General features: G+C 43.7%; 1 protein-coding gene across 1 annotated transcript in view; it reads right to left on the bottom strand.

Moving 5' to 3' along the window:
* Nucleotides 1–13,047: 13,047 nt before the first annotated feature.
* Nucleotides 13,048–27,931, bottom strand: part of LOC126088438 (potassium/sodium hyperpolarization-activated cyclic nucleotide-gated channel 4-like) — a 434,095-nt gene continuing 419,211 nt past the window's right edge. Inside the window, exon 2 of the mRNA XM_049906581.1 lies at nucleotides 13,048–13,648. Within this exon, the coding sequence (XP_049762538.1) occupies nucleotides 13,048–13,648 (601 nt within the window). The remainder of the gene's footprint in view (nucleotides 13,649–27,931) is intronic.

The raw sequence follows: 27,931 nt of genomic DNA, 5'->3' as shown, positions 1-27,931 counted from the left end.
TCATCGATCCTTACTCAGATGAAAGAGTAGTCAGATACTGCTACTGTGTACTCTCCGCGATGCAGTTTACACTGCGACTTCAGGAATACTGTAGTATACAGAGTGGAGAAGAAAAAACATACTAGAGAAGTTCATAATGAGGAAAATATTCCAAATAATCATAGTGGAGCAATGACCACGAAACGACATCCGGTCACAAGCTTTTGCCTGGAAGTGTGTGCATTTAAACTACCTTGCACCACCCAATACCTGTTCTGCTAAAGAGCAGTTGTTCAAAGCGAATTTTCAGTGATGTTCACTATGTAAGACCTGACTATCAAATCAAGTACGGTATAAATACCGTAACGTTATTAATATGTGAAGGTAATAAGCCGAACAGCAAAACCTGCACTGCAGCGAGATAGTCGAATGTGGTACTGTCAATCACAGTGTTACTAATAATGAATTTTGGAGATCACATGATTTAATTTTCGCTAACGTACAGAGAGCATGACTGAACTTTTGTTCTAATACGTACGGTGGATATTAAGTGTGAACTAAAACACTGGCGAAGGAAACAAAAAAGCAGAAATTACGTTTTACACAACCTTTGCCTCTCAAACCACAATTTTTGCAGAAGATGCTCGAAGTTTCTACCTCTAACAAATCTAAAAGGATTGACGTCGTCAAAGAAATGAAAAAACACCCCAGACAACACAGTAGCTCCTTTCCCGGCAAAACCGCACCGCCAGACGCAGCCAAACAACAGGGCAAACTTCCGTGCACTTGTCGCCGATTGGCTGTTCGTCTATTGGCATTCTGAGCGAGATGAGCATCAGGATTACGTTACTGACAGCCTCGAACAAACTGCTATTCTTGACCGCGAAATGCGTGGGTCCGCACCACGGAAAGGGGCGCTTTCATTGACGTCATTTATGCCTCCTCCTGAGTCCTTTTCGTTATGATTGTTAGCAGCGGTGTGTCTGAAAACTTTTCCTCGGCCAGCCATAAGAAACCCGCGTGATATCAACGCTGGGGGGAGGGGGTCACCGTTCTGACCGCCGTCGTAGAGGCCTAAAAAAAAAGCGGTGAAGTGTGGGTAAGAGGGGATGTGACGACCTTCCCATCATACCACACGTCCAAGGTGACGTCGGGCAGAATTGTGGTGAAATTTGATCCCAGAATGACAACATTAACCCATTTTACAACTCACATGAACTTCTAATTTCTGAGCTATGGCCTTTTTTTTTTGGCATGTGCCGAAACCTTGCTGTTTGAAGCGCCGTCGGGCACCACGCTTTTGGACCATTACAGAGGAACGCTGTAGGCTCCTTTGAGCCAAATTTCAAACTTATTCGTCGCAAAGGGAGACAAGTAGGGGTTTCCGAAATAGTGATCATTTAAATCTGATGCACGGTGCATGTTCGCGTCTACCAGATGTGGGTTAACTTCAAAGAAATAGTGTTGACGGCTTATGAGGGTTTCATAACGAGCACATAAGGAAGAAACGGAACAAATCCTCCATGGTACACTATTAAGTCAGGAGAGTGTTCCAGAAGCAACGGAAGAAACATGCTAGATTTACAAGAACGCAAAATGTCCCAGATTGTAGATATTTTACAGAAGCTCTAAACTTAGCGCGGACTTCAACGCGAAGTGCTTATAATAGTTTGGCAGAAAGATTGTGGTCGTATGTGAAGTATACAACCGTCAAGACATGAGCAACAATATTGTTAGCAATAACAGGGCCACAGAAACGAGGTTGCTAGAGACTGTTTTTCGAAATTCCTTTATCACAGAAGCTGAAGTAAACATTCAGGGATTAGAACGAAGAACAGTTATCAACATGAGTAATTGTCGGTGTAGTGAAACAACGTAAGTCGTTTAGTAAAGCCAAATCTTCCGGCCCATATTGTATACCAATTACGTTCCTTTCAGAAATCATCATGAAATAGCTTCACATTTATCAGTCATATGCAACCGCTCCCTCGAAGAAAGATCTATTCCGAAAGACTGTAAAATAGCACATGGCACAACAATACACAGAGAAGGAAATAGAAGAAATGCTCTAATTATGTGCCCATATCATTGACATTGATTTGCAGTAGGATTTTGGAACATGTGCTGTGTCCGAATATTGGGAAATGCCTAGAATAAAACGATCTATTGACACACATCCAGTACGGACTCAGAAAATATCGTTCTTATTAAACGTCACTGACTTTATTCACGCGAAGTAATGAGTGATACCGACAGAGGATCTAAAGATGCTTCCATATTTTTTAGATCTCCAGAAGGCTTTTGACACCTTTTCTCACAAGCAGCTTCTAATCAAATTGCGTGCCTCTGGAGTATCTCTCAGCTGTGCGACTGGATTCGCGATTTTCTGTCAAGAAATTGGTATCTAGACTTCCCCATGGACATGTTACGAGCCCTACGTTGTACCTTGTCTATATAAACTATTTAGGAGACACTCTGAGCCGCACTCTTAGATTATTTGCAGACGATGCTATAGTTCAGAATATAGTAAGCACATCAGGAGATCAAAACGAAATGAAAAATGATTTATGCAAGATATCTGCAGCGTGCGAAAAGTGGCTGTCGACCCTAAGCAATAAAGAGCGTGAGGTCTTCCACGAGAGTGCGAAAATGTATTTGTTAAGTTTCAGTTACACGATAAATCACACACATTTAAAGGCTCTACATTCAGCTAAATACCTAAGGATAACAACAACAAAGAGCTTAAATTGGAGCCAGTACAGAGAAAATGTTGTGGGTAGATAAAATCAAAGACTACCTTTTATTGGCAAACCACTTAGATAAGATGCAACAAACCTAATATAGAGAATGCCTAACCACGTTTGTTCGTTCTCTTCTGGAGGAGAGCTCCGCGTTATGGGATCCTTACCAGATAGGATCGACCGAAGACACCGAAGAAGTTCAAGGGAGTGCAGCTCGTTTTATATCATCGCGATGTAGGAGAGAGAGTGGCACTGATATGATACGCTAGTTGGGTTGGCAGTCATTAAAGGAAAGACGTTTTCCTTTACGGCGAGATCTTTTCATGGAATTTAAGTCACCAACTTCCCCCCCCTCCCCCCCCCTCAAAGCGGTTTATCTCTCTCTCTCTCTCTCTCTCTCTCTCTCTTTCCCCAGGCCTTGGAGGTCCAACGTTATCGACCGACCGCCGTGTCATTCTCAGCCCTTAGGCGTCACTGGATACGGATACGGAGAGAGACATGTGGTCAGAAAATCGGGCTCCCTGCCGTTGTCGGTTTTCGTGACCGGTGTTGCTACTTCTCAGTATAGTAGCTCGTCAATTGACCTCACAAGCCGCTTGCTAACAGCTCTCGGAAGACCTGGACGGTCACCTATCCAAGTCCTGGCCAAACCCAACAGCACTTAGTTACAGTGATCTGATGGGAACCGTTGTTACCAATACGGCAAGGCCGCTGGCACCAACTTTCCCTTACGAATGCGAAAATATTTTGTTGACTCCCACCTACATAGGGAGAAATGACAATCTTGATAAGTAAGAGAAATCAGAGCTCGCATGGAAAGGACTGAGCGTTCATTTTTCTCCCGTGTTATTCGAGAGAGATGCGGTAGAGAAATGGTGTGAAAGTGATTCTACGAACCCTTCGTCATGCACTTAACTGTGAATTGTAGAGTACCCATGAAGACGTAGATGGTGTTATTTCGAAAATTTTTGCTCGATTCGAGGTTCTACCATTATTTGGCCTAATTGTCGGGTTGTTTTTCTCCACCGTGTACGTGAAAGCAGAGGAAGATTACCGATCAGGAGCTATCTCGTGATCAGCTGCCGCTTGAGCGTGAAGTTGCTGCACAGCCTCTCTAAACGACAGCTGTCCGGCCACTTACCGGAATTGCCGTACCGCTCGGAATAGAAAGCTGGGCAAATTTCACGCGCTGTGGCCGCAGACAGTCGGTGTTCAGGTAGGGATTCATCGCCGCGGAAGTTACGTAAGCTGCAGTGACCGGCGGCGGGGCAGCGGTGTTCTGACACGACCCGTGGAAGCCAAGGGTCGGCGTTAGTGGCCCGAGCCCAGCTGGATCACGACGAAAACGGCGGCGCTAACGGGACAGCACAGCCAGTGGCCGTGTCCCTGTCTGTTTCGGTGGGAGACAATGCCTGCTAAGTGACGCCGCACTTAAGGCGGTTCATGAGCCGTGACCGCCGCTGGGACTCGCAAGGTTCCCTGCTCGCACCGACCCTTTTCAATATCTGCTTGTACGTCTGTGCAGGGTTGCGTGCAGTTGATGTACCTTTGTAATGAAGGGACACTGTCGGGTTCACTCACTTGATTTTTTTTTGAAACAACTTACGACATTACCTTCAGTGGTGCAACCAGAAAAATCACAGCACAATTAGTCCAATACGGCGAAGAAAAATATGCTATGTGACAAAGACTTTTTTTTCGTGATACTAATACTACACTACTGGCCATTAAAATTGCTACACCATGAAGATGACGTGCTACAGACGCGAAATTTAACTCACAGGAAGAAGATGCTGTCATATGCAAATGATTAGCTTTTCAGAGCATTCACACAAGGTAGGCGCCGGTGGAGACACCTACAACGTGCTGACATGAGGAAAGTTTCCAACCGACTTCTCATACACAAACAGCAGTTAACCGGCGTTGCCTGGTGAAACGTTGTTGTGATGCCTCGTGTAGGGAGGATAAATGCGTACCATCACGTTTCGACTTTGATAAAGGTCGGATTGTAGCCTATCGCGATTGCGGTTTATCGTATCCCGACATTGCTGCTCGCGTTCGTCGATATCCAATGACTGTTAGCATAATATGGAATCGGTGGGTTCCGTAGCGTAATACGGAACGCCGTGCTGGATCCCAACGGCCTCGTATCACTTGCAATCGAGATGACAGGCATCTTATGCGCATGGCTGTAACGGATCGTGCAGCCAGGTCTCGATCCCTGAGTCAGCAGATGGGGACGTTTGCAAGACAACATCCATCTGCACGAACAGTTCAAGGACGTTTGCAGCAGCATGGACTATCAGCTCGGAGACCGTGGCTGCGGTTACCCTTGACACTGCATCACGGGCAGGAGCGCCTGCGATGGTGTACTCAACGATGAACATGGGTGCACGAATGGAAAACGTCATTTTTTCCGATGAATCCAGGTTCTGTTTACAGCATCATGATGGTCGCATCCGTATTTGGCGACATTGTGGTGAACGCACATTGGAAGCGTGTATTCGTCATCGCCATACTGGCGTATTACCCGGCGTGATGTTATGGGGTGCCAATGGTTACACGTCTCGGTCACCTCTTGTCCGCATTCACGGCACTTTGAACAGTGGACGTTACAATTCACATGTGTTACGACCCGTGGCTCTACTCTTCATTCGATCCCTGCGCAACCACACATTTCAGCAGGATAATGCACGACCGCATGTTGCAGATCCTGTACGGGCCTTTTTGGATACAGATAATGTTCGACTGCTGCCCTGGCCAGCACATTCTGCAGATCTCTCACCAATTGAAAACGTCTGGTGAATGGTGGCCGAGCAACTGGCTCGTCACAGTACGCCAGTCACTACTCTTGATGAACTGTGGTAGCGTGTTGAAACTGCATGGGCAGCTGTACCTGTACACGCCATCCAAGCTGTGTTTGACTAATGCCCAGGCGTATCAAGGCCGTTATTACGGCCAGAGGTGGTTGGTCTGGGTACTGATTTTTCAGGATCTATGCACCCAAATTGCGTGAAAATGTAATCACATGTCCGTCCTAGTATAATATATTTGTCCAAAGAATACCCGTTTATCATCTGTATTTCTTCTTGGTATAGCAATTTTAATGGCCAGTAATGTAGTAATCTGTTTCCTGAGACGTCATGTGTTCAGTTATGGTACCAGTGTATCTTCATTCGTTGATGACACAAATATTTTCGATGTTCCAAACATTTAGGGTTAAAATGATACCGACGCTAGGGGATAGTAAAATTAATGTTTCGAGATGAGAAACAAATAGCCTGAAATGATGCAAAGGAAACACTGTTTACAAACTTATTATATTTCGTAACAAACAATTGCGAGCAACATGAACTTTGTGGCGCTACTTTAAAATGCATTTTACAGTCGTGTGTGATGTGCCCACGGGTGTGCTGACCACTATTTACATGCATCGACTGTTCGTGTAAGATAAAACATTAGCCGTTATAGGAACTTGAACGCATAAATTTTAATGTATGGCGCACCATGATATAATGCGTAGAAAACCGAAGGAATGGACAGAGGAGTTTTCCACAACATGCGTCGTCCAGACTGAACTAAATTTAGCATCTTAGAAACTTGCGAACTCTTAGCCGGTCAAGTTACAGGAACATGGGAAAAGTTCTTCATAACTGTACGCACAGGAGAATTTTAGATGGCGTGAGCGAAGGTTCATCAGTAAACAACATCCTGTCTCTCCTTTCCCCTCCGTCCTCCTTTTGTGAAATGCACACTTCGAAAGAAACAGTGCAATGTTTAAAGTCCTTGTTGGTAGGCGGTACGGTCTTAGCATTTGTCTCAGTAAACAACATACAGGGATCCAGAAGGAATTTTCAGTCTGCAGCGAAGTTTGCGCTCATTTGCCTGGCAGTAAGTTTCAAAAAACAGGGCTATTTGGGACAGAGTCGCACAATTTTATCCGTCTTTGTAGTGCGCGCATTAACATTGGTGGTTCTCACTTCGAATAGGTACTGAAATCTTAATCTGTCACTATAAAGCATAAGTTGTTTATATTAGTTAAAAACCCTAAATTAAAAATTATTTCTGCCCTTCAGTTCCGTATCTTAATCTATTCACATTAGGATGCTGTACCATCTGTATAATTGAACGTCAATGTTTTTTCATATCTTGTATACTGGGTGAATTGAAAGGCGTCGATAGGCGTCTTCCACATTTCGTTAGTAGTGATCGAGCTGGGCGTAACGCACACTGCTCATGTCAGTGGAAAAGCAGAGGGAATAAATTTTTTTCGCCTCCGCTCCCGTGCTGAAGTAAAATTTGTTTCCATCTGTGATATTACATCACTTTGGCGATTTAGACACAACCTGTCAGTGACGAGGAATCTCTTTTAACGCGTGTTGTAGGAGCGTACGAGACAGTAGGCACTATGCTTGGTTTGAAGTGTCGAGAATCATTTGTGAAAGGCAACAAGTGTAACAAACTTTCAAATTTTTAACCGAATTAGTATTCGTGAAAGTCTCACAATTGGAAATCAAGCATTTCTTGAGTCTTCTTTACAACCTGTTGTTCTTATTTCTACATCAAGAATCCGATCTTTTAAGTATTGCTCACTATTTGCGATACACCCTGTATACTCAGATACAACATAGTCCAGGAAAGACAAGAAGAAGGAAGGGTACTGTTTGAAAAACAGCAAATTACGAGGACGTTACAGACGGAGAACAAACTCGAAGTTGATAAGGTTGGTGCACAATACATGTTCTTGTGATATTGGCGAGCTATCTGTCTGTCTGTCTAAGGTCATATGAGAAAACGGAGGAAAACCGTTACCAGAACAGCAACACGTAAGTTTAAACGCTGTTCCCCTGGTCTGGTTCCTGTGATATTCTGGGCCGCCTAGTTCAGTAAAGGACTGCAGACCGATGGGTCAAAGTAATTGCGAGCAAAATTCCTTGTACTAGTAAAAGACATGACTTACGAACACGTGTATTTTATCGTATGAAATCGTACAAGGATGTACTACCCAAAACGTTGTTAATTTGAACATTCGTTGTACGTCTGAATTACGTTTTGCTAGAAACTGCGAACAGCAAACTGTGTTCTCCAATATGCTGTTTTATATTATTATTTATACCCGAAATCCCTAATAGTGAGATATATATTGAAAAATAATTTAGTGTTGGAGGCACTATGGAAGTTTATAGTTGTAAGCTCGAATTATAGGTTGATAAAACTATACTACGACACACACTTATACCAGTTATAGATGTGGCTCACTGTGTTTTCTGTAGAAACATTTAAACTTAGCACATATACCTAGTTTCGTTTGCGAGAATGACGTAAGTACTGTTGGGTAGAAAACCTAAATAAATAAATACGTAAATAATTTGAGGTATTAGGAGTTATTTTGTAGAGCCGCCTTATAAAAGAGCACAATCGTTCGAGCTCCTCAAAATGTTTAGTATCTACAGAAAACTTCCTACAACAAAATAACTAAATCGACAGATAAAAAGATAGAAAACAATGGGGCGCACTCTTCCTCTCGCGATGAATTATGTGTTATTTGAATTTCTTCATGCGTTCATTTATAGATCCAAGGGCTAGAAAATCTCATTTTTGTGACTACTTGCACCTACCATTGTGCTTTCTTGGGTAGCCTTTTAATACTTTACAATGACTTGCATCTTTGTGTGTCTTCAGGAAGCCACTACATTAGACACTATTGTCAGACAACTACGATTTCAGTGGGACGTCTATGTCCGGATGCCCTTAATTTCACAGTGTCTCGAATGTTACAACCGTAGACAGGGAGTGAATTTCGTAAGCTTTATTAACTTTTATTTCTAGGGAAGTTTTTGATCCTATTCCATTGAAGAATTATCGCTGTTCTGGGGCAATATTTTCTTTCCTTTAAGTTTTTTTTCTATGTATAAGCATCGAGGTTTACAACGTATTTTCCATCGCCCTGTCGAAACACTTAAACTTGCCACATATAGAAAATTTGTTTGCGAGATAGATGTTGGATAGAACATCTAAATAAATAAATACGTTTTTCTACGCAAATATGTACTTTCGCGTTCGTCCGCTTCCGACTGGCAAATGGTTCACTTTGTGGGACATACAGGTAGGAATGCGATGTTTTGACACATATATCAGCAGTTATCCAAGGCCCGAATCGACTTCGTTAATTGCAGATTTAATTGTTTTAAGAAAATGAAAACAAAAGCGGCAAAGAAAAGTTACTAGCAAATGCCAAAGTACTTGTTATGACAATAGTATCTAACAGGGATAAGAATTGTGGCGCTTAGTATTTTAGTTTTGTCGTTAATAATCCGCTCAACATTATTTTTCAACCCTACAGCCATTCACCTAGGTAAATATGTATCTGAACCAGTCAGCGTCTGACGACTTTCTCAGAAGACGTTTTAAGTATCTAACTGTTTCACGTAATGTAACTTCTCAAACTCAAATGTCCTACAAGTTCAAAATATAATGCAAAAGTAGAAGATAGTATCATTATCACCACCATGATGTGGCACATTCCAAGTGCAACGCACAGGCGGTTTGTAGTACCTATCACTCTATCTGCAAGTATTTCTAAATCGTCTCTGCCAGTAGCATTAAATATGGTCTCTACCGACATCGTTCATTTTTTTAAATTTTTATGGTTCAAGTATTTCGCTCTCTTCTGCACATTGCACTTGTGTGAGGTATAAAAGTGCAAAAAATTAATTTCCTATGTTTGAACTACTTCGTTCTGTGTTTCGAAATAACGTCACTTCTACATTGCCCTGCTAAAGATCACAACGCATGTCTGTGTTTTTGTTCTTAAAAACTTACTCGCTGATACATAAATATTTGTGAATAATATCGGGTTTTTATGAAATTTTTCGGAGTTTATAGAAACAGTAGACTGGTTGGTTAGATGAACTCAATAGCTGTATGGCAGCAGAACATATGAAAATAATGATCCAGAGAGCGCTACGAACAAAGACGTAGAAAGTGTTATTGTGGATAGCGACGGTCGAGGACCACACTCACAGAGAAAATCAGATGAAAAACGAGAGTCAAAACTGTGTGCTGAAGGCAGAAAATCATGTTGATGTGGGGCGTGGAAGATGGAACATCGCATTACAACTCAATAGAAAGAATGAAGCGGGAGTTATGGCAGTTTAGTTTCGATATGTTTCTATGGCCTGTACGAATGGAATTCGCTTCATTACTCTGTGAAGGAAGAGGGGATGTAAAACGAAAACGAGGGCACGTGAGCTGCGAATTATCGGTTATCCGAAACCGGCCGTTATTTAGGGAAGGGGATTTAGCAGGAATTTTTAGCGCGCGCATGCCTGGAATAACCAGAAAGCGTTCGTTGGCCGCGTGTGCATAATGGATGAGCTGCGTCCCATCGAACGGGCCTCTATTATTAATCCGTAGATTAAACTGATCTATTGGCGTCGACTGCCCGACCTGCTTTTGCAATTCGTCATTTTCGCGACAGATCTTACAGAGATGACAGAAAACTTCGTCCTTTGTTGCTCGGCTGACGCTTGTCTACTTCCAGAAAACTTTAGTTTTGACCTCTTTGAAATCTATGAGCTAGTCTATAGATGATTATCTATTCGCGAAGAAAGCTCTAATGGTCTTTATGTCTGCAATGAATTTTTGTATTTGATCCGCAAAGCTATTTAGCATCTGAGTCATGTCTACATAAATGAGAGAGCTGGCGTTTAAAATATTGCACTTAAAAATGGTGTGTGAAACTTCTTTAAAATGCCAGCCTACAGTACCGATGAGGTGGCAGTAATACAACAAACTGTCGTAAGCAAAAAATCAACTCACGTTTTCGAACAGCATTACTTTCGTTGTAAGGAAAGTATTTGGCGCCTGGTGTGGATCCATTAAAAATAGATAAAACTTCCTATACCCTTATGATGATATTTTTTGTGCTGGTGCAGACACATGCAGATATTTGTTCAGGAAAGACTGTTTAAATAAATTTACAACTTTGTGTAATCTATTTTATTCTACAAGCTCGTATGTGATAGTGATATTCTGAATGTTTTGTGGGTTCAACATTCTTTAGATTGGTATGATGAACATCACGATGAAGTGCATGTGGAAATGAAGACGAGGTAAGCTTATGACAATGCCAGTGCTGTTCTGTCAACTGTCTGAAGTGAAACTATATAGTCGTTAACTTGAGGTAGAACAAACATTTATTTTCCTGAAATGGCTTTATTGCTCTGGTTTGATACGCATTTTAGTTAACATAGAAACTTTGTACGTAGCTATTATTCGCCAATTCTAACAGAGTACTTAGAAGATTTTCCGGCTTTTGAAATAAACTCATACGTGCTACAGTCAAGTAGTTGATCATTAGGCGTTAAGCACTGTCACGCACACTTTTTTTACTAGATGTCTTTGCTTCAGTATCAGTTGCCTTCTGTTGGCTGTTTAACAGGAACTTTAGACACAGTCACATAAACCGTAACAAATCAGCTGACTAGCCCTGCAGTGGAGCCATGTATGACTTACCTGTATATGCTGTAACCTATTTTCATGATGGTCATAAGTGAAAGCGAAAAGAAAAGTGGCGAGTTGGTAAGACTAGACCCTGCATCAATATTTCTTTATAGAAACTAAGGTCTCATATGGCTACAGTATACAACATTACATCATTTTATCAATTTTTGTTGGAGAACACTGCAGTTGTTTTCGTCTACTACACGGTAGGAAATACTGCAACCAGCCACAGGATTTTTTTTGCAATGATTTTATTATACGATTACTAGTAAAGGAGGGCTTCTCAGGAAAGCAGTACAATGTATAGAGCAAATATAACTGTAAAATACGTAATCGCAAAACCTTTATCATGTTTTAGGACACAAATGTAAAATTTGTAAAGAAGTCCACGCTGCCATCTGACGACGGGATCAGGCCCGTAACTACTAATGGTACAATAAGATCATTTTACAAAAGCTTGTGGCTGGTTGGAGTATTTCCTGATCAACACTACATTTCTGGAGCAGAGTGTTTTCCTGCAGGAGCGTGCGACCCACGTCCGCGAACGTCGTCCAAAGACGCTGCAGAGCGTCAAAGTGACAAGCATCGGTGCCAATAAATGAATGTATGTACAGGGTGATACTGTGATGACGTTACGAACTTTCAGGGATGGTGGAGAAGGACTGTATCAATACTAGGTAAGAATCCCTGTATCGGAAACGAACGCTTCGAAACTTATAAGCGAAAACAGTTCTGATACCTCTGACAGTGTAATAAATTTGCTGCTACTGTTATTGCTAAGACTGTTTAAATGGTTCAAATGGCTCCGAGCACTATGAGACTTAAAAATGTGAGGTCGTCCATTTCCGAGGCAGGATTCGAACCTGCGACCGTAGCTGTCGCGCGGTTCCAGGCTGTAGCGCCTAGAACCGCTCGGCCACACCGGCCGGCCGCTAAGACTGTAGTGTAGGAAACTTTCAGCGGTGGTAGTGGGGACCAAAGTAAGAAAAAATGTCTAATAAACATGAAACTTAAAAAGCATACCTTAAAAGCTATGAGCAGTTGTTCAATAGAAGAGATATGTTTCACACTAGCGAACGTGAACAAGTACTTATAGTTCCTCAGGTATGCATTTTACAGCCCATGTTTACTGGCCACTTTTTGCTTGTTTTGGTCCATACTACCACCTCTGAAAGTTTGCCACCCTACATTCTTAGCAACAACAGTACCGGTACGTATGTTCCACTGTCTGCGGGCCGGCCGGTGTGGTCGTGCGGTTCTAGGCACTTCAGTTTGGAACCGCTACGGTCGCAGGTTCGAATCCTGTCTCGGGCATGGTGTGTGTGTGCTGTCCTTAGGTTAGTTAGGTTTAAGTAGTTCTAAATTGTAGGGGACTGATGATCACAGATGTTAAGTCCCATGGTGGTCAGAGCCATTTGAACCACTGTCTGCGGTACCATAACAGTTTTCGCTTATTCGAGGCGTTCGTTACAGATACTCTTACCTGAAATTGTACAATTATGCTTCTCCATCATCCTTGCAAGTTTGTTACATCGTCACGGAATCACCCTGTGTATACATAAATTTACAGGCACCAGCGCTAGTAGCTTTGACGGTGTGCAACATCTTTGCATGACATTTCTGGGCATGGCTCCTATTCAAAATATCATGTACACCCTCCTCTACGAGTCCTAGAAGTTTGTAGCGGGAATTTTCGAACATCCCGTTTGGGAAGTGCTATGGTACTCATTCTGGGCTATGTAAGGACGTCTATGATAATCACGGGGATGGAGGAGAGTCGTGAGTTGGTAACAACACTGTCATGTAGCAGCCGTATACGTCACTACTCTTCCGGAGCAGAGGCGGGCGGACACGCGCACACGTACGTAGCACAGTAAGGAAACAGTTGTGGCACTGACCTGAAGCTGGAACAGGGGTGGATGACCCAGTGTCCGGCGGCTTTCTGGCGGATGCGCTCCTTCATGAGCGCCTTCTTACTGCCGAAGAGCTTCATGGCGAGCTTGTTGTCGGTGGGCTGGAAGATGGCCTGCAGCTGGTTCTTGAGGAAGCTCTGCTTCTCGCTGGCGGCCAGAGGGTTGGGGCCGGGCTCCTCCTTGGGCGTCCCGTAGAGGCTGACGTCGTCGCCGGCGCCCCCGAAGTGCACCTTGCCCGCGGCGGCGCCCGGGCCGGCGTTCGCCGCCGGGTCCTTGTTCATGTTGGACAGCGAGCTGGACAGGAAGTCGGCGATGAGCAGCGTCTCGTCGTCGATGGCCGTCACCAGCGAGTCGGTGCACGTGTTGGTGTTCTCGATGCTGATCTTGATGGAGTCATCCTTGAGCTCCTCCTCCGACTGCGCGCTGCCCACTGGCGCGGCGCTGGGCCGGCCGTTGGCGAGGCGCAGGCTGGGCGCGCGCCGCCGCTCCCCGTCCCTCTCCGCCGACTCCCTGCAACAGCCAATCGCCGCCGGCGCTCAGGTCACGTGCCGGCGCCGCCGCCGCGCCGCTGCCGACCGCCACATGGGAAACAGCTGAGCGCAGGTAAGGGCTCGGCGCAAGGGCAAAGCGCTCACGAGGCGGCGCGCGCCGCGCGGCGCTACGGCCGCTCTGCCGGTTCTTAATGAGGGACGAAAGCGAAAGCGACCGAAGTTGTAAAACAAAATATTGGCTCTTCACCCAACTGGCACAAAAATATCAATGTCTCAATATTATGTTCCAATTCCATTCCAGGGTGTGATTAAAAAAAACAGGCGAACGGAAAAAAATCGAGGCACAAAAAATTAACTAATGTAGAGTAACGAATCTTCGGAAATACATCTGTCTAGGTAACATATTTAAGTGATTAATAATGCAATTTCACAGGATAACGTAAGCGCGAAATAAGCCATTGCATATGTGAAATGCTAGTAGTTTAATAACCTTTGTAACCACCAGAATGTTGAATGCAAGCATGCAGACGCGTATGCATTGTGTTGTACATGGGCCAGATGTCCGTTTGTGGGACAGAGTTCGAAGCCTGATACATTTGGTCGGTCAGTACAGGGACGGTTAGCCGCGCGGGATTAGCCGAGCGGTCTAACGCGCTGCACTCATGGACTGTGCGCCTGATCCCGGCGGAGGTTCGAGTCCTCCCTCGGGCATGGGAGTGTGTGTGTGTCCTTAGGATAATTTAAGTTAAGTAGCGTGTAAGCTTAGGGACTGATGACCTTAGCAGTTAAGTTCCATAAGGTTTCACGCACATTTGAACATTTTGAACAGGGACGGTTAATGCTGTTTGTGAATGACGCTGGAGTTGTCTCATAATGTCCCATAAGCGCTCGATTCGAGACAGATCTGGTGATCGAGCTGGCCAAGACAACATGTAGCGTATGGTGGGTTACAACAGCGGTATGTGGGCAAGCATTATCCTGCTGGAAAACATCCACTGGGAGGCCGTTAATGAATGGTACCATGACACGTCGAATGACACGAAGTACAAATTTGCAATTAGGACGCATGTGACAACCGCGAGAGTGCTCTTGCTGTCATATTAAATCGCACTCCAGGCCGTAACTACTACTGTCCAGTATGTCTCGCACACTGATGGGTTGGTTGCAGCCCTTAACTGGTCACCACATAAGCAACACACTGCCATCACTGACACCGAGGCACGACCAACTCTGCCCTCCAATTCACAAATGGTTCAAATGGCTCTAAGCACTATTGGACTTAACATCTAAAGTCTTCAGTCCCCTAGACTTAGAACTACTTAGACCTAACTAACCTAAGGACACCACACACATCCATGCCCGAGGCAGGATTCGAACCTGCGACTGTAGCAGCAGCGCAGTTCCGGACTGAAGCGCCTAGAACCGCTCGGCCACCGCGGCCGGCGATAAACGAAGACTGGAAGTAATTTTGTGAAGGTTTAAGCTATAAATTTCTTCATTGTGTTGAATTAGTGCACCACACCAACCCAGTAATATCTTACACGGTGCATCGGTTCAACTCCTGTCCGTCTCGCTTTCCTATACGAGTTATACCTATTGAAGGTACAGGTACATCACGGGAACAGTACCGTTTTATTGTCTTGATGTACGTTGGTGTCCTGCATTAGTCCAACAGGCGGAAGTAGTTCTTAGACTAAGCGTTCACAATATTATTTCCAGTCTTCGATTAACATTGTTATTATTATCTTCTTCTTCTTCTGCTTCTTCTTCTTCTTCACTACATCTGTTAGGCAAATTGCCTGTTTCGGATGCGAAAATCGCTATAGTCTTAGGTGGAGATTTCAGTTTACCAGATATAGACTGGGACACTCAGATGTTTAGGACGGGTGGTAGGGACAGAGCATCGAGTGACATTATACTGAGTGCACTATCCGAAAATTACCTCGAGCAATTAAACAGAGAACCGACTCGTGGAGATAACATCTTGGACCTACTGATAACAAACAGACCCGAACTTTTCGACTCTGTAAGCGCAGAACAGGGAATCAGTGATCATAAGGCCGTTGCAGCATCCCTGAATATGGAAGTTAATAGGAATATAAAAAAAGGGAGGAAGGTTTATCTGTTTAGCAAGAGTAATAGAAGGCAGATTTCAGGCTACCTAACAGATCAAAACGAAAATTTCTGTTCCGACACTGACAATGTTGAGTGTTTATGGAAAAAGTTCAAGGCAATCGTAAAATGCGTTTTAGACAGGTACGTGCCGAGTAAAACTGTGAGGGACGGGAAAAACCCACCGTGGTACAACAACAAAGTTAGGAAATTACTGCGAAAGCAAAGAGAGCTTCGCTCCAAATTTAAACGCAGCCAAAACCTCTCAAACAAACAGAAGCTAAACGATGTCAAAGTTAGCGTAAGGAGGGCTATGCGTGAAGCGTTTAGTGAATTCGAAAGTAAAATACTAGGTACCGACTTGACAGAAAATCCTAGGAAGTTCTGGTCTTACGTTAAATCAGTAAGTGGCTCGAAACAGCATGTCCAGACACTCCGGGATGATGATGGCATTGAAACAGAGGATGACAAGCGTAAAGCTGAAATACTAAACACCTTTTTCCAAAGCTGTTTCACAGAGGAAGACCGCACTGCAGTTCCTTCTCTAAATCCTCGCACAATCGAAAAAATGGCTGACATCGAAATAAGTGTCCAAGGAATAGAAAAGCAACTGAAATCACTCAACAGAGGAAAGTCCACTGGACCTGACGGGATACCAATTCGATTCTACACAGAGTACGCGAAAGAACTTGCCCCCCTTCTAACAGCCGTGTACCGCAAGTCTCTAGAGGAACAGAAGGTTCCAAATGATTGGAAAAGAGCACAGGTAGTCCCAGTCTTCAAGAAGGGTCGTCGAGCAGATGCGCAAAACTATAGACCTATATCTCTGACGTCGATCTGTTGTAGAATTTTAGAACATGTTTTTTGCTCGAGTATCATGTCGTTTTTGGAAACTCAGAATCTACTATGTAGGAATCAACATGGATTCCGGAAACAGCGATCGTGTGAGACCCAACTCGCTCTATTTGTTCATGAGACCCAGAAAATATTAGATACAGGCTCCCAGGTAGATGCTATTTTTCTTGACTTCCGGAAGGCGTTCGATACAGTTCCGCACTTTCGCCTGATAAACAAAGTAAGAGCCTACGGAATATCAGACCAGCTGTGTGGCTGGATTGAAGAGTTTTTAGCAAACAGAACACAGCATGTTGTTATCAATGGAGAGACGTCTACAGACGTTAAAGTAACCTCTGGCGTGCCACAGGGGAGTGTTATGGGACCATTGCTTTTCACAATATATATAAATGACCTAGTAGATAGTGTCGGAAGTTCCATGCGGCTTTTCGCGGATGATGCTGTAGTATACAGAGAAGTTGCAGCATTAGAAAATTGTAGCGAAATGTAGGAAGATCTGCAGCGGATAGGCACTTGGTGCAGGGAGTGGCAACTGACCCTTAACATAGACAAATGTAATGTATTGAGAATACATAGAAAGAAGGATCCTTTATTGTATGATTATATGATAGCGGAACAAACACTGGTAGCAGTTACTTCTGTAAAATATCTGGGAGTATGCGTGCGGAACGATTTGAAGTGGAATGATCATATAAAATTAATTGTTGGTAAGGCGGGTACCAGGTTGAGATTCATTGGGAGAGTCCTTAGAAAATGTAGTCCATCAACAAAGGAGGTGGCTTCGACCTATACTTGAGTATTGCTCATCAGTGTGGGATCCGTACCAGATCGGGTTGACGGAAGAGATAGAGAAGATCCAAAGAAGAGCGGCGCGTTTCGTCACAGGGTTATTTGGTAACCGTGATAGCGTTACGGAGATGTTTAACAAACTCAAGTGGCAGACTCTGCAAGAGAGGCGCTCTGCATCGCGGTGTAGCTTGCTCGCCAGGTTTCGAGAGGGTGCGTTTCTGGATGAGGTATCGAATATATTGCTTCCCCCCTACTTATACCTCCCGAGGAGATCACGAATGTAAAATTAGAGAGATTAGAGCGCGCACAGAGGTTTTCAGACAGTCGTTCTTCCCGCGAACCATACGTGACTGGAACAGGAAAGGGAGGTAATGACAGTGGCACGTAAAGTGCCCTCCGCCACACACCGTTGGGTGGCTTGCGGAGTATAAATGTAGATGTAGATGTATTCAGCTATGGAGCCGATCCTTTTGAAATTTACATTATTTTTTGAAAGCAATATCGAAGATGCAAACTTAAAAATGGATATACCAGCTGAATTTATTGTCTATATTGTAAGATATTGGTTTTAGAAAGAAGCTGAAAGATGCTGAAAAAATTATTAATCAGGGTAACTCGAAGATATTTAAAAGACGAGTGTGATACAGAAGTGAAACGGTCTTCTCATACGTGCCTCCATTTTTACCTGGCTGTGGAAAAAGTCTGGTATTTTACTTTCCACTTCAAAGTGTGTAAATTGAAAAGAGCACATGAAAAATGCATGGAACATGTACAGATTGACTGTACAACAAACATCTACAACGTCCCTCGATTAAGGAAGTTGAACAGGTGCAACCATTAAGAAGTAGAGGTTAACGGCATACTTATGGAAGAAGATAAGCATATTCATATCTTCCCGGTAGCATTGTGGCCTATTTAGTGATTGCTGTTTATTGTGGTCACTTTGCAATATACTTTACAAGTTAGTCTCAACGTAAATTCATCTTTTCGTATCATATAAAAAAAAGAAATAAGAAACATTTGTTCGTAAAATGAAAATAATGTTGATATAGTGAGCTATTACCAGTGGTTCTGTGACTAAATGACTATGGGGAATCTTGAGAAATCTAAAACTATCAACGAGGAAAGAAACGCAATGGAAGAACTGCCATATTACGTCTAACTTGGCCGATATGTAAACTGAACCATTTAGTATGGCCATTTGCAGTAATATTTATATTTGTTTCGTCTTGACTTCTTTTACTACCGTATGCAAGCTCCCCTGAACAATTATATCTGGTTTTTGCCTCAGTTTCATTTGTCATCAAAACAAATCGTTCAAGTGGCTCTGAGCATTATGGGACTTAACATCTGAGGTCATCAGTCCCCTAGAACTTAGAACTACTTAAACCAGACTAACCTAAGGACATCACACACATTCCTGCCGGAGGCAGGATTCGAAGCTGCGACCGTAGCCGTCGCTCAGTTCCGGACTGAAGCGCCTAGAACCGCTCGGCCACCGTGGTCGGCTACATCAAAACGGAAGAAAAATTAGTGTCAAGCCGATGCAAAAAACTGAATCACTCTATTATTAGGAATGAGAATGGATGGAAGTCCGATGTCATCATAAACGATTAAGATATTCTGTAATGTATTTAAATTAATAATTTCGAAGGAGCAAATAAAAAAAGGTGATTTAGGTTAGTCCTTCGTTCTTCGTTCCGTTATTTCATGGTAAAATTTATAATTTCAATCCAATTTTACTACATCTAAATTTCCTGGGACAGTAAATTTGGGCCTAACGAAACTAAAGAAGTCCTAAGAAAGGGTAAAAGTCCTTCACTTTAATAAGCGCCGCGTATACCCAAGAAAGCAATAAACCATTATACAGTTCATTACACCCACTGATACGTCGTTGTGTGGATATTAGGTGACTAAAGAGCTAATTTTCCCGTTTACGAAATTAGGATCTAAGTTGTAACCGAAGAACAGTGCAAGGTGCACAGTGGCTGTGAGATACCCCACGGAAGGGGCAGAATTCAAATTACCGCCAGGCTTAGTTTCCCGAAATCTCCTCAAGCAACCACCAGTCAGAATTTTTTAACTCGCCTGCAGCAGATTTCCTCAGTAACACATTTCACTCAGTACCATAACTACCTTGACCTCTACATGACGGAATGTTATATTCCAACATTCTATCCCTCATTTCGTAATTAAAGTTGCGTCTCACGTTGGTTATGTCTTCTCCTAGAGTAGATGTTCTCTCAGAAAAAAGCAGAGGCCACCTTCTGGCCACCGAGTGAGAGGCAGCCTGCGATTCGCGTACGCAGCAAGCAGAATGAACACCAGGCTTCCTTGGCGTCTGGCGGCAGCGGCCTACTAACAGCCAGTATGACCCCGTTTCGTTTGAGGGACTGGAAGGAAACAAAATAAATCGCCACGGTCGAGCAGTAGATTTAACGAACCGAAACTTATTGTCGCCCCCTTCCAAACGCTCAGCTCTCTATCGATGCATAACTGCACTACAGGCCGGATGCTGAGCTGGCAGAGCGTTGCGTTTAAAACTCAGCGATACAGTTAATTCCAAGTCAAGTCCACAACATTTTCTTGTCTTCTTGGCTCATAGAGTGCTGCAGAGTTGGAGATCGCCTAGGCGTTGATTCCATGCTTAACGACGTGTAATTACAGGTACTTAGTTGCACAATATTTCTCTTACGTCGACGTCATGCTATGTGCAGCTCTATCATTTAGACAGCTGTTTGTCCCAGAATTTCTGACACTGTCCCTCGCGCATATTGGAATATTAAATGGTCGAGCTTTAATTCATATTTTATTTATGCAGTACTCTTCCGCAGGAACAGGTGTAGGATCTCAATAATTATTTTAAAAAATACGTATAATAAAAATGGCAAACTAAATAAAATATTGCAAGTGGGAAATAAATAATAAGGGAAGCAAAAATTATCATTAATTATTATATACATGTGGCATCAAATATTGTTCCGCACAACTGGTAAACTGGGTGTTGTGTGATGTCCTTAGGTTAGTTAGGTTTAAATAGTTCTAAGTTCTAGGACATTGATGACCATAGATGTTGTGTCCCATAGTGCTCAGAGCCATTTGAACCATTTTTGAACAACTGGTAAAGTATTTCTTTAACGGGCACAGAATTTGGCAACTATGTAGTATGTTGAAACCGAGCAAAGTAGTTCAGTAGTTAAGACACTGGACTCGCACTCGGGAGGACGACGGTTCAAACACAAGTGCGGGCATCCTGATTTAGGTTTTCCGTGATTTCTCTAAATTGCTTAAGGCAAATGCCAGGATGGTTCCCTTCACAACGGCACACCCGATTTCCTTCCCCTTCGTTCCCTAACCCGAGCTTGTGCTCCGTCTCTAATGACCTCGTTGTCGACGGGACGTTAAACATTAATCTCCTCCTCCTCCTAGTACGATGAAGAACAGCAAAGCAAAAGACGAAAACTCCGGATTAAACCGTGGGAAATATAGTTGCAATGAAATAGAACATTCGTATGATACATCTCGTGCAACAACCTTAACGGTAGAATAAGGAAAGTGTGGTCAAGTAGACATAATGTGACGGAAATGAAAGTGGTTTTGAAAGTTGTTTTCCTCATGCTTGATCCTAAATAAAATATTGCAACGTTCAATCATTTTTTACGGGGCTCTGTTTTCTCCACCACACTTCGCAATGTGTGGTAGTATCAGGTATCAGCCTTCTTAATTAACAGATGTTCTCATATTGATAAGTTAGTGCGGATCGTGTCTAACCGTTAGCACGTTACAAGAAAAGCCTTCTCGCTTCATATAAATCTCTTCTTGTAAACCAGACAGACAGTTTTAAAAGTATCATTTATCGAATGAAACGGTTCATGGATTAATGAAATTATGACAATACAAATGCTCATTTACTTTTAAGTAACACTCGATCTCAATATACGTACAGTTTGTGGAGTTCATCTCTTGGCAACACTAACACAAGTTTATTCGATTTCGAAGAGGGATGGCTCCTTTGGAGAGGCCTGGGATTGATCACTTACACTCCTGGAAATTGAAATAAGAACACCGTGAATTCATTGTCCCAAGAAGGGGAAACTTTATTGACACATTCCTGGGGTCAGATACATCACATGATCACACTGACAGAACCACAGGCACATAGACACAGGCAACAGAGCATGCACAATGTCGGCACTAGTACAGTGTATATCCACCTTTCGCAGCAATGCAGGCTGCTATTCACCCATGGAGACGATCGTAGAGATGCTGGATGTAGTCCTGTGGAACGGCTTGCCATGCCATTTCCAACTGGCGCCTCAGTTGGACCAGCGTTCGTGCTGGACGTGCAGACCGCGTGAGACGACGCTTCATCCAGTCCCAAACATGCTCAATGGGGGACAGATCCGGAGATCTTGCTGGCCAGGGTAGTTGCCTTACACCTTCTAGAGCACGTTGGGTGGCACGGGATACATGCGTACGTGCATTGTCCTGTTGGAACAGCAAGTTCCCTTGCCGGTCTAGGAATGGTAGAACGATGGGTTCGATGACGGTTTGGATGTACCGTGCACTATTCAGTGTCCCCTCGACGATCACCAGTGGTATACGGCCAGTGAAGGAGATCGCTCCCCACACCATGATGCCGGGTGTTGGCCCTGTGTGCCTTGGTCGTATGCAGTCCTGATTGTGGCGCTCACCTGCACGGCGCCAGACACGCATACGACCATCATTGGCACCAATGCAGAAGCGACTATCATCGCAGAAGACGACACGTCTCCATTCGTCCCTCCATTCGTCCCTCCATTCACGCCTGTCGCGACACCACTGGAGGGGGACTGCACGATGTTGAGGCGTGAGCGGAAGACGGCCTAACGGTGTGCAGGACCGTAGCCCAGCTTCATGGAGACGGTTGCGAATGGTCCTCGCCGATACCCCAGGAGCAACAGTGTCCCTAATTTGCTGGGAAGTGGCGGTGCGGTCCCCTACGGCACTGCGTAGGATCCTACGGTCTTGGCGTGCATCCGTGCGTCGCTGCGGTCCGGTCCCAGGTCGACGGGCACGTGCACCTTCCGCCGACCACTGGCGACAACATCGATGTGCTGTGGAGACCTCACGCCCCACGTGTTGAGCAATTCGGCGGTACGTCCACCCGGCCTCCCGCATGCCCACTATACGCCCTCGCTCAAAGTCCGTCAACTGCACATACGGTTCACGTCCACGCTGTCGCGGCATGCTACCAGTGTTAAAGACTGCGATGGAGCTCCGTATGCCACGGCAAACTGGCTGACACTGACGGCGGCGGTGCACAAATGCTGCGCAGCTAGCGCCATTTGATGGCCAACACCGCGGTTCCTGGTGTGTCCGCTGTGCCGTGCATGTGATCATTGCTTGTACAGCCCTCTCGCAGTGTCCGGAGCAAGTATGGTGGGTCTGACACACCGGTGTCAATGTGTTCTTTTTTCCATTTCCAGGAGTGTATATTGACCGCCATGGCCTATTTGTAATGTTTGAATGCGCCATTTTGGTTCCATGGTTTTTAATAACACAACCGCTGAGTGACTGACGACCTACCGGAATGGAGTATTTTGTGCGTATTAAGTGGGTTGAAACTGTTTCCGACCATTGTAATTGGTCGAGCTATGCGGCCACTGACGCGACCGGTGGAGCAACAGCAACGGGCCGTTGGCAGCGAGGTGATACAGTATGTAGCTGTGGTCGAGGAATGCCCAATTGCGCCCGCTGCTGACTAAAATTTATCTAATGATATTCTTAGGAGCCAGTCCTGTATTGTATTGTCATGAAAGATATCTCGTATTGCGTGTACTCACCAGACCAGATTTCGTGATGACTGCGTGTTGTGTGCTGTCCTTAGGTTAGTTAGGTTTAAGTAGTTCTAAGTTCTAGGGGACTGATGTTACGTCCCATAGTGCTCAGAGCCAGCCAGACCAGATTTGCTTGATTGGAATCTGAACTGAAATAATACCGATTTCTGATAGCCAGGGAATTACAGCACAATATCTGTATGAGAATAATATATCGCCACTGATTTACTGCATTTACTGATATGTAACTGCTAGTTGCCTTTATCGAGCGAATTTATTAGTATGCTCCCTTGATTCAAGTTTTGCATTCAGAAGGAACATTATTTACTGTATGAGAAAATATTTATGTCAAAGTGACACTCTTTGAAAGAGATTACGTTCGGTGGAAGCAACAATTCTTAGTAGCCGCGATAGTTTTGATTTCTCCCCATATTGCGTAGGTAGTCAGATAATGGAAAGATTATCTAGGGCTGGTTAACTGAGTGAGATAGTTAAACTATTCGGGGATGCATATTTTTGCGTCCGTTCGTGTAGAATCCACTTGGCTCGTTGACTCTTGCTAGATGAATCCAAGTTCTTACGTGCTGTTGGTGAATTAAAACCTCACAATTCAGGATAAATTATAGCCCGTCGAAAGCTGGCACGCCACAGGACACAGGTGATGTCTTTCCTCATGCTTCACAATCTGGGAATGTGCTCCCCCTGAATTTCTGTGGTTAGCACTTATAAGTCTGTTATAGCATCCCTAAACATATTGGTTTCTCGCTAACTTAGGAAAGGCTATGTGTTAGGCAACAGTGAGGTGCACGTGACGACGTAATACAAGCGCCAAACTTTGTTTCATATTAAATTTGAGGACAAAGTAAAACTAGAATAGGTTATCAGTGCGCGAACAGTGTTCTCATAACTTTACCCTTACTACCTTCTCTGACTATTGTCAGAGAATGAACAATATCTCGTCCTTCGTAAGAGAAATTCCATTCTGGTTTCCTCCACCTTTTATGAGGCGATTGCTGTAAAGCGTATGGTATTCCCTGGCGTTATTTACAAACCACAAAGGCTTCGGTCTTTTGTCTTGTTACTCTGCATACAATGTATTTCGTATGACTGTCTCGTAAAAATCCAGTAAACCAAACGTGCTCTATGCAATGTCGGCTCCTAGCGGACTGCTAAACGCTTCTTGAATGTTAATAGCGTCATGGTTAACACACTTACTCAGCTCGTAAAATGCTGGAAAGACTAATTTTTCAGCTGTGTTACTTAAACACATCTACATACTCGTACATACTCCGCAAGAGATCACACAATGCATTGCGGCAGGTACCTTGTACCGCTGTCACTTTCATTAATGGCTACACTCCATACAAATATTTTCAGAAACGACTTCCTGACACTTAAATCTATACTCGATGTTAACAAATTAATCTTCTGCAGAAACGCTTTCCTTGCCATTGCCAGTCCTTTTTATATCCTCTCTACTTCGATCATTATCAGTGCTTTTGCTCCCGAAATAGCAAAACTCATCTACTACATTAGGTGTCTCATTTCGTAATCCAATTCCCTCAGCATTACCCGACTTAATTCGACTACATTCTATTATCCTTGTTTTGCTTTTGTTGATGTTCATCTTATAACCTCCTTTCAAGACACTATCCATTCCGTTCAACTGCTCTTCCAGGTCCTTTGCTGTCTCTGACAGATTGAACTACATCGGAGATAGGCTACAAACCTGTCTCACTTACTTTTCAACTACAGCTTCCCTTTCATGCCCCTCGACTCTTATAACTGCCATCTGGTTTCTGTACAAATTGTAAATAGCCTTTCGCTCCCTGTATTTTACCCCTGACATTTTCAGAATTTGAAAGAGAGTATTCCAGTCAACATTTTCAAAAGCTTTCTCTAAGTCTACAAATGCTAGAAACGTAGGTTTACCTTTCCTTAATCTATCTTCTAAAATAAGTCGTAGAGTCAGAATTGCCTCACGTGTTCCAACATTTCTACAGAATCCAAACTGATCTCCGAGGTTGGCTTCTACCAATTTTTCAATTCGTCTCTAAAGAATTGGCGTTAGTATTTTGCAGCCGTGACTTGCTAAACTGATAGTTCGGTAATTTTCACATCTGTCAACAATCTTTCTTTGGGATTGGAATTATTATATTCTTCTTGAAGTCTGTGGGTACTTCGCCTGTCTCATACATCTTGCTCACCAGATGGGAGAGCCAGCCCTGACAAAACTCTACCAAGGCTATCAGTAGTTCTAATGGAATGTTTTCTACTCCCGAGGTCTTTTTTCGACTTACGTCTTTCAGTGCTCTGTCAAACTCTTCACGCAGTATCGTATCTCCCATTTCACCTTCATCTACATCCTCTTCCATTTCCATAATATTGTCCTCAAGAACATAGCCCTTGTATAGACCCTCTATATACTCCTTCCACCTTTCTGCTTTCCCTTCTTTGCTTAGAACTGGGTTTCCATCTGAGCTCTTGATATTCATACAAGTGGTTCTATTTTCTCCAATGGTCTCTTTAATTTCTCTGTCGGCAGTATCTATCTTACCCCTAGTGATGTATGTCTCTCCATCCTCACATTTGTCCTCTAGCCATCCCTGCTTAGCCATTTTGCACTTCCTGTCGATCTAATTTTTGAGACGTTTGTATTCCTTTTTGCATTCTTCATTTACTGTACTTTTATAATTTCTCCTTTCGTCAATAAAATTCAGTATCTCTTCTGTTACACAAGGATTTCTACTAGCCATCGTCTTTTTACCCACTTGATCCTCTGCTGCCTTCACTACTTCATCCCTCAAAGCTACCTATTCTACTTCTACTGTATTTCTTTCCCCCATCCCTTTCAATCGTTCCCTAATGCTCTCCCTGAAACGCTCTACAACCTCTTGTTCTGTCAGTTTATCCAGGTCCCATCTCCTTAAATTCCCACCTTTTTGCAATTTCTTCAGTTTTAATATACAGTTCATAACCAACAGATTGTAGTCAGAGTCCACACCTTCCCCTGGAAATGTGTTAAGATTTAAAAGCTAGTTCCTAAATCTCTGTCTTACAATTATATAATCTATCTGAAACCTTCCAGTATCTCCAGGCCTTTTCCATGTATACAACCTCCTTTCCCGATTCTACCAGGCGGCTTCCACTTTCATTTCTTATCCCCATTCCATATTCACCTACTAAGTTTCCTTCTCTTCCTTGACCTACAATCGAATTTCAGTCATCAATGACTAATAAATTTTCGTCTCCCTTCACTATCTGAATAATTTCTTTTATCTCATCATACATTTCATCAATCTCTTCGTAATCTGCGGAGCTAGTTGGCATATAAACATGTACTACTGTAGTAGGCGTGGGCTTCGTGTCTATCTTGGCCACAATAATGCGTTCACTATGCTGTTTGTAGTAGCTTACTCGCACTCCTATTTTTTTTATTCATTATTAAACATATTCCTGCATTACCCGTATTTGATTTTGTACCTATAACCCTGTATTCACCTGACCAGAAATCTTGTTCCTCCTGCCACCGAGCTTCACTATTTCCCACCATATGTAACTTTAACCTATCCATTTCCTTTTTTAAATTTCTAACCTACCTGCCCGATTAAGGGATCTGACATTCCACGCTCCGATCCGTAGAACGCCAGTTTTCTTTCTCCTGATAACAACGTCCTCTTGAGTATTCCCCGCCCGGAGGTCCTAATGGGGGACTATTTTACCTCCGGAATATTTTACCCAAGAGGACGCCATCGTCATTTAACCATACAGTAAAGCTGCATGCCCTCGGGAAAAATTACGGCTGTAGTTTCCCCTTGCTTTCAGTCATTCGCGGTAGCAGCACAGCAAGGCCGTTTTGGTTAGTGTTACAAGGACAGATCAGTCAATCATCCAGACTGTTGCCCCTGCAACTACTGAAAAGGCTGCTGCCCCTCTTCAGGAACCACACGTTTGTCTGGCCTCTCAACAGTTACCCCTCCTTTGTGGTTGCACCTACGGTATGGCTATCTGTATCGCTGAGGCACGCAAAGCCTCCCCACCAACGCAAGGTCCATGGTTCGGGATGGGGGGGGGGGGGGGAGGTAAGTGGTTGTTTATTAGAAAACATTTTTTATCACAGTATAACACTTGACGTAGAACACCTGACGAGAAGCCTCGACAGCAAAAACAATACACATGTCACGAAATGTACTTGTCATTGCTATACTAAAGAAGAAAGCGAATGGACAGACTTGCTGACATTTGCGACGGACACCATTAAATTACCATTCTTTTAGTTACAAATGATGTATTATCTGTATTTAAAAACTATGCTCAACAACTGAAGAATGTGGAGCAGCATCTATCCGAAAGTACTGTGTATTTTTGTGTATCTGCGCTGTTTTCTTCATGTTCTGCACAACAATCATCATGTTTCCCCTTTTGCTTAATCCTTGGACCTGGATCACTTTCAAGCCACACGCTGTTGTACCAATCGTTTCATACTGTGTTGCAGATAATTTACGCTACCAACGTGCCGATGGTTTTGCGTGAGTCTAAGATAAAAACGAAGTTGAATTTGAGCGTGGTCCGGTGTCAGCATTGAAGCAGCGATGTCAATAGCAGGCACGAGAGCCCGAAGGTCAATGGTAATGACAACTGCTGCAGGATAAACACGCTCTTTGAGGAGAGGGCGTCCAAAGCCGGTGACGCACGTTCAGCGACCAGAACCAAACACGCTACTGCAG

This window comes from Schistocerca cancellata, chromosome 6, assembly GCF_023864275.1.
Source record: "Schistocerca cancellata isolate TAMUIC-IGC-003103 chromosome 6, iqSchCanc2.1, whole genome shotgun sequence".
NCBI lineage: Eukaryota > Metazoa > Arthropoda > Insecta > Orthoptera > Acrididae > Schistocerca > Schistocerca cancellata.
The sequence above is the reverse complement of the archived record's forward strand: the minus strand, read 5'-3'. Positions and strand labels throughout refer to the sequence as shown.